Source organism: Electrophorus electricus, chromosome 2 (assembly GCF_013358815.1).
Source record: "Electrophorus electricus isolate fEleEle1 chromosome 2, fEleEle1.pri, whole genome shotgun sequence".
Classification (NCBI taxonomy): Eukaryota; Metazoa; Chordata; class Actinopteri; order Gymnotiformes; family Gymnotidae; genus Electrophorus; species Electrophorus electricus.
Genome location: NC_049536.1, coordinates 32,642,292 through 32,657,034, shown reverse-complemented (window position 1 = coordinate 32,657,034; position 14,743 = coordinate 32,642,292). Strand labels below are relative to the sequence as shown.

The window sequence follows — 14,743 nt, the reverse complement described above, 5'->3', positions numbered from 1 at the left end:
AATGAGTTCACTGCAAATTAGTTTTTGTCCAAAACTTTTCACAGTGTAAAAACGTTTTTTGTTGTTGTTGTTGTTTTGGTATTATAACATTCAAAGTCTTTTATATAATAATATCTTATTATTTGCTTCTAATATTTTGTTATTTGTTTTTTGTTTTGCTCTTTATCTTGCACATAGGAATCTGGACTTATTATCATTATCATTATCCTCAATCTCAAATACCATCCTAATCATGTCTTCCTGTGTGTTTTCAACCAGAAACCCTAAAGCTTGCAGCAAACCAGATTTGAAAGCTTACCCTGAACACACACACACACACACACACACACACACACACACACACACACACCCGTTGCTTAGCAGCAAAACCAAGAGGCTTTTTGAAGTTGATTGCAGGCCACTTTAACTTATTTTACCTGATTATACCATCATACACAGAAATATCAGCAGTGAGGCAACGATGTGTTAACCCCTCGAATTTACATTTCAGACAATAATAACTAGTTAATCAGCAAACCACATTCAGTTTACAATGTGTTGCTTGTTTTTTTTTCTGGTTGGGTTTTAAACATTTCTAGCCATATAGCCACCTCACGCAGTAAAGCCAGATCTTGAGGGAGAAGAGAGATAGAGGGAGCCAGAAGGAGAGCAAGAGAGAGAAAGAGATGAGAAATGAGAATGAGAGGAATGGAGATGAGAACCTGAGTGGAGAAAAGCCTCCGTGGCTGTTCTATATGTAACAGACAGCCTAGCTATGGTGAGATGGCAACGGGTCAGTGTGCTTCCCTGAGTTATTGAGGCTAAAAGACTCCCTCTAGGCCTGTACAGCCGGCACAGGCGCTCATTACAGGGCACAGGGGTTACTGAATCAAGACAAATCACATCCACTTCAGCCACGCCGCGCTCACCTGGGGATGCTGGGAAGACAGGCCTTCTGTGGGGACGCTGTTGGCGTTCACCTCCCCCTGCACAGGCAGAACGAACAGCAGTGAGTAAAAAGGAGGTACGGTGAAACATTTCTCTCTCTTCGTTTGCCCTCTCTCCTCCCCTCGCTACCCTCTCTCATTCTCTTCTGTCTCTCCCTCTCTTTTTGCCCTCTTCTTTTCTCTCCTGCCCTTTCTTTCATTATTTCTCTTCCTTCCCTCTCTCTGTCTTTTTATCTTCCTCTCTTCCCCCCCAGGTAATTCAAAGCCCAAAGATTTCTAATCTATTGGGTAAGATGGGAGGGGAGCAGCCACACACACACACACACACACACACACACACACACACACGCACACACACACTCACACACACTCACATACACACACACACACACTCTCACACACACTCACATACACTCACACACTCACATACACACACACACACTCACATACACTCACACACTCACATACACACACACTCACACACTCACATACACACACACTCACACACGCTCACATACACACACACACACACGCACACACACACACACACGCACACACACACTCACACGCACACACACACTCACACATGCACTCACTCACACACACACACGCACACACACTCACACATGCACTCACTCACACACGCGCACACACACACACACTCACACACGCACACACACACTCACACACACACACGCACACACACACACACACACACACTCACTCACATACACAAACTCACACAGTCACAGGAGAAGAAGCTCTGAGAGTTCTATACCATCTTTAATAATCAGTTTGTCCACTGTGTTCTAGTATGCTATATTGCTACATCATTTAATGCGGCATCAGACAAACGATGCAGTCCCCTGACACTCGTAACTACATTATAAAACAATGCTTTGGTGATTAATTAAAAAGGGTCAGGACCACACATGGTCCGTTAGACAGACCGTTAGAGAGACCATTATAAAGACCATTATAAAGACCATTAGTGTGTTGATCCGCTTTCTGTTTATGTTTGCATAATCATAATCACCGAAATTCATCTTATACCTCTTTATGCACTGATGCTGACATACATTAACCTAAAAGGAGGTAATAAACTGGGAGAAGGAACTCCTACTTACATGCTGGATTTCGTCTTTGACCCTCCGTGACTGAAACACAATTAGCAAACAGGATTGTATTATGTTCTCTTTCTCCCACAAAGTATGACAGACAGATGTAGCTATTTGGGTAGGAGTGCAATCAGTGCCTGGCTCATTTGAATATTGTAATAAACAATACACAGACGCAATGTGTCTCCAGGCTCATTAACGCACGGTGATTGTGCAACCGCTCTGATGTGATTGGGGAGGGGGAGGGTGTTTGAGTTTTATTTCTGACTTGAAATGAGCGAGTAATACGTCGCATGTCTACCAATCAAAGAGTGATCTCAGCTTTGACGGTGCCGTGTGCCCTGGCCAGCAGGCTCGTGCAAGTGGACAAACCAATGAACACACAGTAAAGTGTCAAGAGACAATATGGAACATGCATTGCTGTCAGTGAATGCACGCTAGTTCAGAGCTAAATATGCTGCGATTTCACACGCAGGTTTACTTCACAGTGTCCATGTAGTGAAGCAAAAGTAATGCAATGGATGCATTTGATTCATTCAAACCTTTTCATGTTATATGTATAATGAAGGCAACGCACAACAAAAGATACCACACCCACCCTTCCTTGATTGACAGACGCCCCGCCTTCTTCGTTCCTCTCGTCCATCTCGTCGTCACTCCATTCCCAGTCCCCGTCCTCCGTCTTGTGTAGGTGACCGCTGGATCCCGGCACACGCCTCACCTGAGCATGACACACACGTTCTCACCTTAACGTGAACTCGCACGACCCCGTCATTCAATGCAGTCACTGAGAAATTCATTCAGTTTTTGACATTATTTACAGTTACATCCAGAATCAGCACCAATATTGTATACCTGTTCATTAATAAACAAGATCTCAATCTGTCTTCTTCCATTTCAAAACGTATGTATTACGTTATACAAATGGAGTATGATTATAGCAGCTGCATTTGCTAAATTAATTACTCAGCCAGGGTGATTACATTTCTGGTAACTTTCAACATGCTATATTTTTTTAGCATATGCTAAAACATAACTCATGGCCCTTTGTCAGAAAAATCTATATAGTCAGAGTCTGAATTAATGGCATAACACCAATTTATAGGTGTATAGTCAAGACCACAAGCTGAGAGTTTTCCGTCTTTTCAACTCGCCATTTTCCCAAATGAATACAAAAGTGTATTAAATCTTGAGTCAGGCGTACATTACGTCAGTCCGCTCCCTAGTTGAGCAATTAAGACGTCATGTTAGGTAGTGGTAACATGTTTACCACTACCACAACAGCTCCCCAGATTACTGAAACCGCACAGCCTTCTAACTTTGCTGTACCAGGCCAGGCCAGGTTTGCTTGGACAGTGCCTCCCATTCGCCCACGGCTGCTGTGTGCATGAGGCTGAATAAAATCCAATGAAAACTATTCCTTTATCCAGTTAACCTTAACATGAATCCAATTGAAATTCATCTTTGGTGGCAGACCTACTCCAAAGACACTGCTGCATTTAAGTTGCGCCAGTTCCCATGAATGGACATCGAAAAGACATCGCTGGCACACCCGTGTGCACGCACACCAGCCAGTCAGACGACTTCTCAAAGCTAAGGAACAGTGGAGAGTGCTGGTCAGCTGTGACCAAGGGCGCCCGTAGCCTCCTCTCAGTATGGGGGTCTCCCAGAGCCCACCAGCAGGCTGGCAGCCCCCTGCCTCTCCCTGTGCTCCTTCAGGAGAAGAATACGCAAATAAACAAGTCATGAGTCCTGCATTCTCACAAACAACATGTGGGGGCTATAAACATATGAGTAAGATGGGACTGCCATTTGCCCTGGGCCTTCTCATACACACACACACACACACACACACACACACACACACCACACACAAATACACAGAAACATATACGCTGATTTAGGAGTGCATCATGTGCAAAAAATGCCCACTGGATAATTGCTATCAGCACTGAGAATTATTCACACTTGCTTATTTATTGTGTCTCTAGTATAGCAAAGTCAAACAGAATAACTATGCTTAATAAATCAAATTTGTAAACAATAAAAGAAGTGAGGGACAAGTGAAAGAGAAAGCAAGGGATAGACATGACAATCATATTCCAACACAGTCCCTCAACTTCAGACAAAACAGTCAAATTACTTGGGAATTCCCACTATAAAACATTATCAGTGAAAAGTAATGAGGCACTAGTGATGCCCGTTCCGCCATGTCAAACTTGTGCTATATCGACAAACATAAAGACTGACTGACTAGAGTTCAAGCGCCAACACAAACCAAAGAGCTCACCTGCCCCCTGCTGGCCAAGTACCGGCACTACGCCGAGAGCCACCTACAGCGTGGTCAGGACCTCTACGTGTGACCTCTACGTATGACATCTACGCATACTGCTTCAGAGAAACGACACCTCTGATGATGATTTCACTCATTCAAATATCAACAGCTCAGTTTTCATAAAGATTTGTGCTCAACTATAAAGCGGCCTTCGAAGCCGAAGTCTGTAGGAGTGAAAAGGTTACGACTGCGAGGTCAAGCACTGATTTTGTGGTATTATGTCCATACTCTGCTTTTCCAAGGTCACCGGCTCACAACATATGTGCCGATAACATCAGGCTTTATTAAGGCTTAGAAAAGGCTCTGGAGTAGAAGATGGCAATTGGGAGGAAATAAGTTGCTCAGTATGCTCGCACACCTCCCACATCCAACACTGCAGTACAGGGGCTTTGGTGAAGTCACTTGAGCTGTACCAAAGAAAAGCAATAAGAAAGAGAGAGAGAGAGAGAGAGAAAGAGAGAGAGGGAGAGAAAGAAAGAAGAGTCAGAAAGGGGGAGAATGAGAGTACATGAGAATGAGACAGTGCGAGAGAAAGATAAGAGAGATTGAATAAAAGCGAGAAGAATATAGAGAGGAAATGATATTCTGGCTCTGCAGAGTCCTCAGGTGACATTGCCAGTCCCCTGTGCTACCCACTGCAGCTAATCCAGCCTCATCCACCAGGCAGATGAGAGGCAGCTCAGAACGTAAACCACTCAGAAGCTTCAGGAAGCTACAGCGACCGAAACATAGGACTTGTTCCACAGGACCGTTTGGCATTTTCACTGTGAAAAAAGCTAGAACTACGTAGAGACTTATTACGTCCCACAAAGCATGAAGGAAGCCGGCCTCGTCATTACACGCTGGGGATTGAAAACAAAAGATTGCCTGGATGTGAAGTTCACTCCCCTTGCCCTGTGGAAGAGCTGGCCCATCCATATCTTCGCTTGTCCAGGTGATAGTGACACATGGTCCTCAACATGACAAAGCACCCCAAACAACACCACTCCTGACGTACAGTGGATGAGCATACGAGCAAACAAAACAGTTGAGGAGCCGATTACGGTGATTCGGTTTCGTTAACACCGTAAAACAACAACAGAAACACACGAAATAAAAGATCCCAGATGGCAGCATCTGCCGGTGACACCAGCCAGCCATGACTGCCAAACGGCCGTCTCATATGCCTACAATTCAAACTATTCAGTTGAGGTGCCCCAACCAACTTGTCAGTGTTACAATTAAAAGTGCATTTCCCAAAAGGTTCCTGGCAATGCATACCAAGGCCTTGACGAGTGTCACTACTGTCAGATCTAACAAGCTTCCACAGGCTCCGTCACAGGAAAACTATCAGTCATGATTGCGTGAAGCTCCACTTCCTCTGTCCCTACGCTAATGCTAATTGACTGAAAGGAGTCGATCGCTGAATGCCGGAACGGTTCCCACAAAGCCCACCAGAGGCAAGAGGAAAGCCATCACACATCATCCGTGTCAATTATAGCACACTATTACAATGGTGTCATGATTACAAAGCTTTTAGCTTTATGACACACTGTGGGGCATACAGTAATGCACTTGTATTGTACTAAGATTTTATGTGCACTCTACTGTAGTCAATCCTGTATGAGTTAAAATAAATCTACTTACATTAAAAAGTGTACTTTATTCAAAATATCTAAAATATCTAAAAATATATATTTTTACTAAACAGCAGAAACTGTGTGTGCGTGTGTGCGCTTGTTGCAGTTTCTATTGAAATATTTTAGCCACATGCCTTCTCTACGTTTTCTTCCTCTTCACTTATTTCCTGTGACATCACCATCTCTTAGGGGACGCTAGACACATGGGGGCTGGCGGCGGGCGGGGCTAATTGGCTCCCCACCCAGCACAGCACATCTCGCAGTTGGACAAGAACTAGCCTGACATGCAAACGGCAGCGCTTAAGCGCAGCAGGGCGCTAAGCACCTGCATTAAGCCTCGTTTGTCTTTGTTTCCTGTCAGGACCCGGAGACATTAGACTCTCCTGCATGCACGAGCTGATAGGGCGTTCTCTCGGCATGAGTGACGTGATTTCCAGCTACCTGACTGCGTTTGTTGACGGCCTGCATATGCAAACACAGGCTACAGAAACACACAGCGCAAGGCAGGGCAGGAGCTCAGTGGTCCGGGACTGTCGTCACTTAAAATAAGCAAAAAGTCGAATGTCAAAGACAAGGGAGAAAGCAAAAAAAAAAGGTCTTTCAGTAGACCCCTGGCCCAGACACAGAAGGTCTGTGAGAACTATATATGTCATATAAATAAATAAATAAAATATATGTCATATAAATAAAGCATTAAAATATGAGATAAAACTAGCATCCCTGGTTTATACTGAAATTATAACATATATGGTAATATAATCATGTTGATCGATATAAGCTTGTCACTTCCTTTATGGAGAGAAAGGTTGTTCGTGTCGTGTATTACAGTCCGACTACATGGTGGAAGGGATGAGTGGGTGGTTGGTCGAGGTACGCCATCGCCACAATATTCCGCAGATCGGTGATCTGAGGTGCAGTGCGCATGACTCATCACTGCACTAACAAAAGGCCGCATATGTAAATAGGCACTTTTTTGTCTAATCAAACATCAGGTGATTCACTTTGAGGAACGTGATGGAAGACCAAACTGACCACATCAATATTCTCTCATTTCAGCTCGAGGAAGCAACACCGTGTTTCATCTATATTTTCGTTAAATGTCTGCCATCACATGGCGCTCATGAACATGAAAGCCAGAGAGAGAGCGGCATGCTTTGAGCCAAGAGGATCTGTCACTGTCCGTACCACTGTAGACGCTAGCCTGGTGGAAGGGGCGCAGGTCAGGCCGCCGCAGTCTGCTGGCTCCAGGGCGCTTGTCAGTCGATACCTGGTCATTTGGCATGACTGTAATGATTTAGGGGAATGATTCATAAGAACTGCATACCTTCCTGGCTCTTTGGCTTATGTTGGGTCCTTTACAAAGCAGCTTCTCAATCAGGTATTCTCGATTCTGGAACAGGCAAGCAGAGAAGGAGATCAGGACGAACGGCTGGGGGGTGATTTTAGAGCAGAAAAACAGGGTGGGAGTGGGTAATAAATAACAGAAGCTGTACCTTGGCCTTCTGGAAAAATTTACATTTCAAAAGTTCTGACGCAGTAGGCCTGTGAAGAGACAATTAAAAGTGCATGAGTAAGTAAGGACATAATATAGACATCATATATATTTTTTTAAATAGGATTTATGCATTATGATATAAGCACAACACTGAATCAAAGTACGGTCCACTGTATGGAACAGCTAAGAGTAAATGGACTGCACTGGCAGGGTTTTTTTGGACTGGGCCATTAATTATTCTTAGAGAGCCTTATTCCTGTCATGGGCTTATCAGTATCAATTTGAGCTTAATCAGGTTTCTGCACTGAGCTCTTCAACACTGGATCTCTCTGGTGATTATGTCTGAATGTAATAAAATGGAAACACAAAGAGAAATATTCACTGGTCGTCATAGCAGCATATCGCAAAGATAAGATAGCGAGATCCTAAAATGATAACTCACTATTGCATTTGGCTACTGAAGATTATTAATCCAATCAACATGTCACCAATGCAGACCACATTACTAAGAAGGGATCCGACCTATTTTTCTTCAGAGGAAGAGACAAAAAGATGAATACCTCTTAGCGGGGTCCTTCTGAAGGCACAGGGTTATTAGTTTCCTAAAAGATTTTCCATATTTCTTTAGCATCTCTTTGTCTTCCACGCCTGTCTCTAGAGTTGGGGGGTCATTTTGTAGTGTTAGCATTAGGACCTACACAAGAGGTTGGGAAGGTCATGGATATAGTTAATCATGGCTAAAGTTAACCACCATTCAATTTAAAAATGTGTCAGCAAGCCAGATTTGAAGGCCTGTATCAGAATTACTCGGATAATTCAAGCTGTTATAGCTTGCACCGGTCAAATCAAGTTGACATGAGAAATAGGAAAGCACTTAGGAGTCAGATATCTATTTTCCATTTAGATGCCTTTTCCTGAATCAGTAAGGAAAACAAGTTCTGACACTAGCCTTCATTGGTGGATACCGGTGGTAGGGCGCAGATCCAGTGGCCAATTCTATGGCAGTGATTCCAAAACTCCAAATATCAGCTTTGAAGTCATATCCTCGTACCTGGACCCACACAAGACCCATACAGATAACAGATACACAGTCAGACAAGATATACCTGCTCAGTGAGGTTCAACTTTCCTGCACATTATGAAAAAAAGGCTGAAGACGGCAACATTGTACCAGTACCGATGGCAGTACTGCGCCTCGCCCAGAAAATGCAGTCATTGTGAATTTGTCTGTCACTGAGAGACAGTCGTGCTAGTTTCTTGAACGGTCTCACCTGTTCCATCACCTCTGGAGCCATCCAACACGGGGTACCCACAAATGTCTTCCTAACTTTATGTCTGGTCACATCTCCTCCAGTTGCTAGAAAAGCACTTACGCCAAAGTCTGCAAAAAATTGTTCAGAGAATCAAAAGGGGAAGAACCTGAATTCTGTGTACATGTTAGTAATGTTTCAAAGATTTTCCCAAAAATGGCTGAACTGTACTAGCAAACAAAGTGGTTTAATTCATCTTGGTAGCATGACTTAAAATAGATTAACTGAAATGTTATATGTTAATTACGGATCCTCATTCATCAATTCCAGCTACTTCAAAAAATTCCCTAATAATCATGAAATGACATTTAAATGCCTTATATGCATAATAACATTTATTAACTGCTGCACTAAACATTTTAAATAGTTTTTCAGCAGAGGATTTCAGTGGAATATTTAGCGAAATTTTTCTTTCAAATGTTAAACTTTTACAGTCCATTTCAAAAGCATGAATCAGTGAGACAAGGTCAGCAGTGGTAGTTTGTTACAGAAAATCAAATCAATACACCGGCACTTGGTCTATTGCCTTCCCCTCTGGAAGCAACACCCTTCAAATATTCAGGAATGCAACACGACCAGACAGACAACGATTTTTAACATAAAGCATTTATGAATAGCAGCAACAGATGAGACAGTAAAAAAGCACAAAAATGATCCGTCTTCCTGCACAGGATCATGCTGAAAAATGTTAATTATTAAAACTGCAGCACAGGATGATGTGCCCAAAAATGTTGATTAATGTAACCAAAAGGCGCACTAGAACAAAGCTTTAATGTTTCATTAAGGTTAATTACAATGATATTTGTGGTGCCAAGGGAATGCAACAGAAATCTCATTCCTAAGACTCATTAATAACATACTGGGTATACACAAAACAACTCCATGAACTAATGAATGAAATATTTTCACAGCAAAAGAGGCTTAATTAAAGTTGAGATATAAATAACCTTTATAGTTCTTGGAATTCTTTAATCCCATTTTAACTGTGCAGTACACAATAAACCACTTTATGCTGGATTAGGCCTGCTGTTTGACTGTTCAGCAAATACAATTATTTTGTTGTGATCGAACTGAGCTTCTGACATGAGGGTTGTTGTGATAAGACACAGAAGAATTTCAAATTTTACCTGAAGGGGAAAAGGCAGAAGCTGATTTGCATTCTATGTAAACTTGTATTTCACTCTCTGCTCGCTCACCTGCGATCTGCACTGAGCCATCCTCTCCCAGGAGAATGTTTCCTGCTTTCACATCTCTGAGGTCAAATATTGAGAAGACATATCTGGGTCATAACTCCGTGACTTCAACAACAGTCATCATATTATCACACACACACACACCCAAACACACACACACACATACACACACACACACACACAAACAGAAAAGTTACAAATGTTCTCGGCATAATTGTGTCATGTTTTTCGGTTCTACCTTTCATGAATGGTCTGTTTTGAAAACAGAACAGGTGATATTTTGTGCATGAGCATATAAATGAATATAGATCGCTTAAGGCTGTACATTTACAAGTGCCTTTACAGTATAAATGTGTATCAAAGGCACCTTTTGTCCTCTGGACAAAATCAGGTCACTCCAGGACACTAATGAAGCCAATAAAGGTTGACACAGGGCACAGGATTCCGGCACAGTCAGTGATCTGTCCTCTGTGTGCAACAGTGGCGCCTGCAGTCTGGATGACTGCATGAATACAACTTGCAATTTATTGTGAATGGAGGTATGGCAGAAGGTAAGATACAGCAGGTGTATCTAATTACCTAATAAAATAATCACTCAGTGGAGAGGGAGAGAGAGAGAGAGAGAGAGAGAGAGAGAGAGAGAGAGAGAGAGAGAGAGAGAGAGAGAGTGTGTGTGTGTGTGTGTGTGTCTGTAAAATCTTACCTGTGGATTTGTCCATTTCTATGCAGGTAATCAAGACCCTCTAATACTTCTTTTAAAATGGTGGCTATTATGGCTTCATCCAAAACACCACATTTGTGCTCCCCTTTGCTACATGTGTGCTTTATAATGTCCAACACTGACCCTAAACACAAAAGGAAATAGGAGACCACTGCTGGAATGCATCCAAAAATTCTTCAAGGTCAAAGACACAGAAGGACGCTTGGCTAATCTTTGTTTAGGTCATACGATATGACCTCACAACAGTCCTCTAAATTAAAAAATGTTCCAGTGACTACGATACTGATACGTGTGAAGCATACCAGGAGCGTACCCAAGGTTTCCCCTGAGCAGAGCACTTAGTGCACAATCGGTTTCTGTCGCGGCCATTAGAACATAAGTGAACTGGCAACTGGGACAGTGAAAGAGAATGGCTCCTGGATAAAGCCATGCGGGGTGTTTGCAAGGACAGACCGAACTGAGCACTTGGCCCGGTGTTTGCGTCTGAGGCTAGTGGCACGTTCAGGACAAAGGGGCTAAAGGACGCGCTGTTACGAAGCAGAGCGCGTGGACATGCCCTTACCTCCACTGAGCAGTTTCATGACCAGCCAGAGCTCGTCCTTCACCACAAACGAGGTGTAGTACGTCACGACGTTCGGATGGTTGCACTGGCTCATGGCTTGAATCTCTTTCTGAATTGAGATAGGAGACGAGATGCGGGAAGCTAGAGATGTACCACAGATTAGGACACCAGAGCTCTAAATCCAATTCACAGGCACGGCTTCACGGACGGCAGTACTCTCTCTCCATTAAACTTGAAAATTTGCACTGAAACCTCTTTTAGGACTTTAAGCCAACAGTTAGTAACATGCAGTCTGTTTACAATGGCTGAGCGTAAATGACCACAAATCCATATTTCTGCTACTTTGCTGTTGTGCAGATGTATGTTCTCTTCACAAGATTCACATTAGAAGACTCATTAATTGCAAACATCTCTCCAGGCTCACAGCTTCACAACAAAAAGAGCAAACTGGAAACAACTGAATCATGAGAGTGTCAGCCTCAGCTGTCTCAATGGCCTGGAGGGTTTTTGTGTGTGTGTGTGTGTGTGTGTGTGTGTGTGTGTGTGTGCCTGTTAGCATATGCATACCTCATTGGATCAAGACATTAAGATTTTGTAATACAGTATGCTTTCTTATGCGGATAATCGCATTAAGAAGAAAATCATTGTCCCCAATGACATCAAAAAGTGCCCACCCACACGACCGTGGTGACGTCAGATTATTCCAGAATTCATGCACAGTTCATTTATTCCACTGCAGAGACAAATACAGCAGCCCCTCACCACTGCTGGACATGCCTGTTGTTTCCTGAGAGTTACAGCTGGGGGTATCAAAGAACACTCTTTCCTCAGCAGAGGAGAAGAGTCTGCAGAGTAAAATAATATGTGGGGACTCCCTACACCTGCCATATAGTCATTTTAGTTTACTTTAGTTCAGTGACTGACGGGTGGCCGACTTCTTGCTCCACCACATATTTCAATATTGCACATAAAGTAGCACAAGAATGTGTGTATGAGGCGTACGTGCAAGGGCAAAATCAGATCATCACTCATATACAGATACACACACTACATGTTAATGTAAGGTGCAAATTAGATTTAGCAGCCAAACCCCTAAGAGGCAAGAAGATGAGAGAAAAAGGAATTTAAAATGATTAGTCACATATTTATCACTCGCATCTCACCCAGAACTGTTAAGTTCATCAGTTAGCACATGGATTCCAGGCTATGACTACACTTTAATATGTGACTGACATCAACTCTGCTACGCAATCTAATCTACGGTTCTGTGAAACAGGGAGTACTGTATGAGGGGAAAACCAGAGAAACCTGATATTTTTTTAAGTGGCAGGGATTAAATGACTGCTGTTCAGGAATTAATTCAGTGTTACCAGAAGCTCGTCCATGCTAGTCTGGCATTTCTCCAGGTTGATTCGCTTGATGGCTACACGCTCTTGCCGAGGAGTGCAGAGAGCAGCCTGAACTACGGCTGTGGCTCCACTGCCTATAAAATACAGGGAAAAAGAGGCATGTTACACAAGATATACTTCACTTTCAAAAATATTTAAATAAAGCAGAAGGACAAGCCATAATTCAGGGGAAACTGTCACAGTGCCATTGACCAAACTGGTGATAGACAATGATGGCAAGTCCAGGGTTGGATATTAGTCAATACTTAAACAGCACCCAAGACCAGGTTGTTAATATATTTTTCTGACAAAGTTTGATTATTGATGTAGCACTGGTATCTCTTAGTAATTAGTGTTTGGTTTAAAACATTATAGACATACAGCATCTGGAAAGTTATATCAGAGAGCACCACAGGAGTAGCCTAATAGTAAAAATAAATTCGTTAGCTGATCGATATCGACACACAGTGGCAGCTCACGAACACCAGGCACAGAAGCAGGGCAGCTGCTCGCCCGATCCACTACACATCACGTCAGCTGCTGCTGACCGACAAGGAGGAGACAGCCCCGAATGTCCAGTGGAGCTGATTTAGGAACGCAGCTCAGAGGAAAGGAAAGAACCACTTCGGTCCCTCATATCGACTGATATGATATGGTCTTATTTATGGCTCTGAGTCACAGAAAGGGTTTTTCTGAGAAGATTGTTTGTTTGTTGCTGGATTGAGCCAAGATATACTATAACTACGCAGTTATTGCGGTGTTTAAAAGAGTTACAAACGGTGTTGTAATAAACCACAATATCAGTAATTTCATTGATGAACAGGGAGAATTATGAAAGTGTCAACCAACAGAGGGCGTATGTCCCAAGATGAAGTAGCGAGAAAGGTGAATCAAATGACACTTAAGAATTTGACAGACGATGCGAAGACCATTCCAGCTCACAAAACAATGTTTAACACAGTATTCATCGCATAATGAATAGACACTGGCATGACGGGTGCAAATCATAAGTTGCTTTAAAACGAGCTTTCAGAATAGAATAAGAACAGAATAAGAAGCCAAAACAAACTGCTAAGCCTGTCAATAGCTAACTGCCTATTGATAGTTTGGGCAGATGGTTTCTAAGAGTGCAGTGGTCTTAATAATATCGCTGATAGTAATAATACTATAATAACAATAATCATAGTGCTGCTTGGATACTTAGCGACTTAGCTAGCTACAAGCATAAACAGAAGAGTAAGACATGCCGTCAAAGGCTATTACCCTGGCTTCACGTCGATGTGCGTCCATGGATCCATACATTACACATGTCCACGTTAACGGACACGTGTCGTTAGAAAGCAGAACGGATAGCCTTACTGTTTGAAAACGGCGAGACAGCTGGTGGACAGGATTTTCGCACGGTGTATGTGAGCGGACTCCGGCGTTTGACACATCGGCGGCGCGCTACTAACGCAGGCGACAGCGCGCTGCTGCGCATGAAAACGCCGGTAGGCCCTCTTCGCCATTCGCGACACAAGCGCCACAAGTACGGTTACCGTCAGTGTAACGAAATGAATGTCCTACCGACCTATAACCTCCTGCAGCTCGTACGCGTCCTTGACAATCGGCCAGCTCGTTGTGGGCACCGGCGGCGGGTTTGGACCGGGAGCCGGAGACTCGACCTGCTCCGCCATGACGCTGCTGTAGCTCGGAGCTCCGCTGGGGAGCTGACTTCTCCCTCCGACCAGAGAGGAGCCTCTGCGGTTGAGATTACTGACATACAGCACATACGGAAGACCACTGCCCGAGCTACACGGCATGTGCAGCGGGAGGAGACGGTTCAAAATATAAATGATAGAAATATGTTTGTGGGATTTCCTTTATAGCTGCTCCTTTTAGAAAAGTTGTCCAATGCCAGGCAATTTGGTAATGTGACGGATGGCCAAAATACTGGGGAGGACGTCCTTTCTACCTTACACTTGACTACAGATGAAAAAGGTGAATATTATAAGAACCAAAAAGTGAATATTATAACAACCTAATTTGACACCTTGACACGATATTTAAAAACCTATATATCCTGGTTATAAATAA

The 14,743-nt window shown here is 43.2% G+C and overlaps 1 protein-coding gene across 2 annotated transcripts in view; it reads right to left on the bottom strand.

The window, feature by feature from the left end:
• Window positions 1-14,461, bottom strand: part of stk39 (serine threonine kinase 39) — a 29,042-nt gene extending 14,581 nt beyond the window's left edge. Inside the window, exons 1-13 of one of the 2 annotated variants that reach the window (XM_027010205.2) lie at window positions 14,238-14,461; window positions 12,650-12,762; window positions 11,280-11,388; window positions 10,700-10,841; window positions 10,000-10,055; window positions 8,765-8,874; window positions 8,443-8,544; window positions 8,054-8,187; window positions 7,492-7,540; window positions 7,323-7,388; window positions 2,643-2,765; window positions 2,054-2,083; window positions 909-965 (exon numbers count right to left, since the gene is read on the bottom strand). In XM_027010205.2, coding sequence (XP_026866006.2) covers window positions 909-965; window positions 2,054-2,083; window positions 2,643-2,765; window positions 7,323-7,388; window positions 7,492-7,540; window positions 8,054-8,187; window positions 8,443-8,544; window positions 8,765-8,874; window positions 10,000-10,055; window positions 10,700-10,841; window positions 11,280-11,388; window positions 12,650-12,762; window positions 14,238-14,343 — 1,197 coding nt within the window. In that variant the 5' untranslated portion in view covers window positions 14,344-14,461. Of the gene's footprint in view, window positions 1-908; window positions 966-2,053; window positions 2,084-2,642; window positions 2,766-7,322; window positions 7,389-7,491; window positions 7,541-8,053; window positions 8,188-8,442; window positions 8,545-8,764; window positions 8,875-9,999; window positions 10,056-10,699; window positions 10,842-11,279; window positions 11,389-12,649; window positions 12,763-13,930; window positions 14,062-14,237 lie in introns of those variants that run through there. The other variant, XM_027010206.2, reaches the window with a different exon arrangement.
• Window positions 14,462-14,743: the final 282 nt, after the last annotated feature.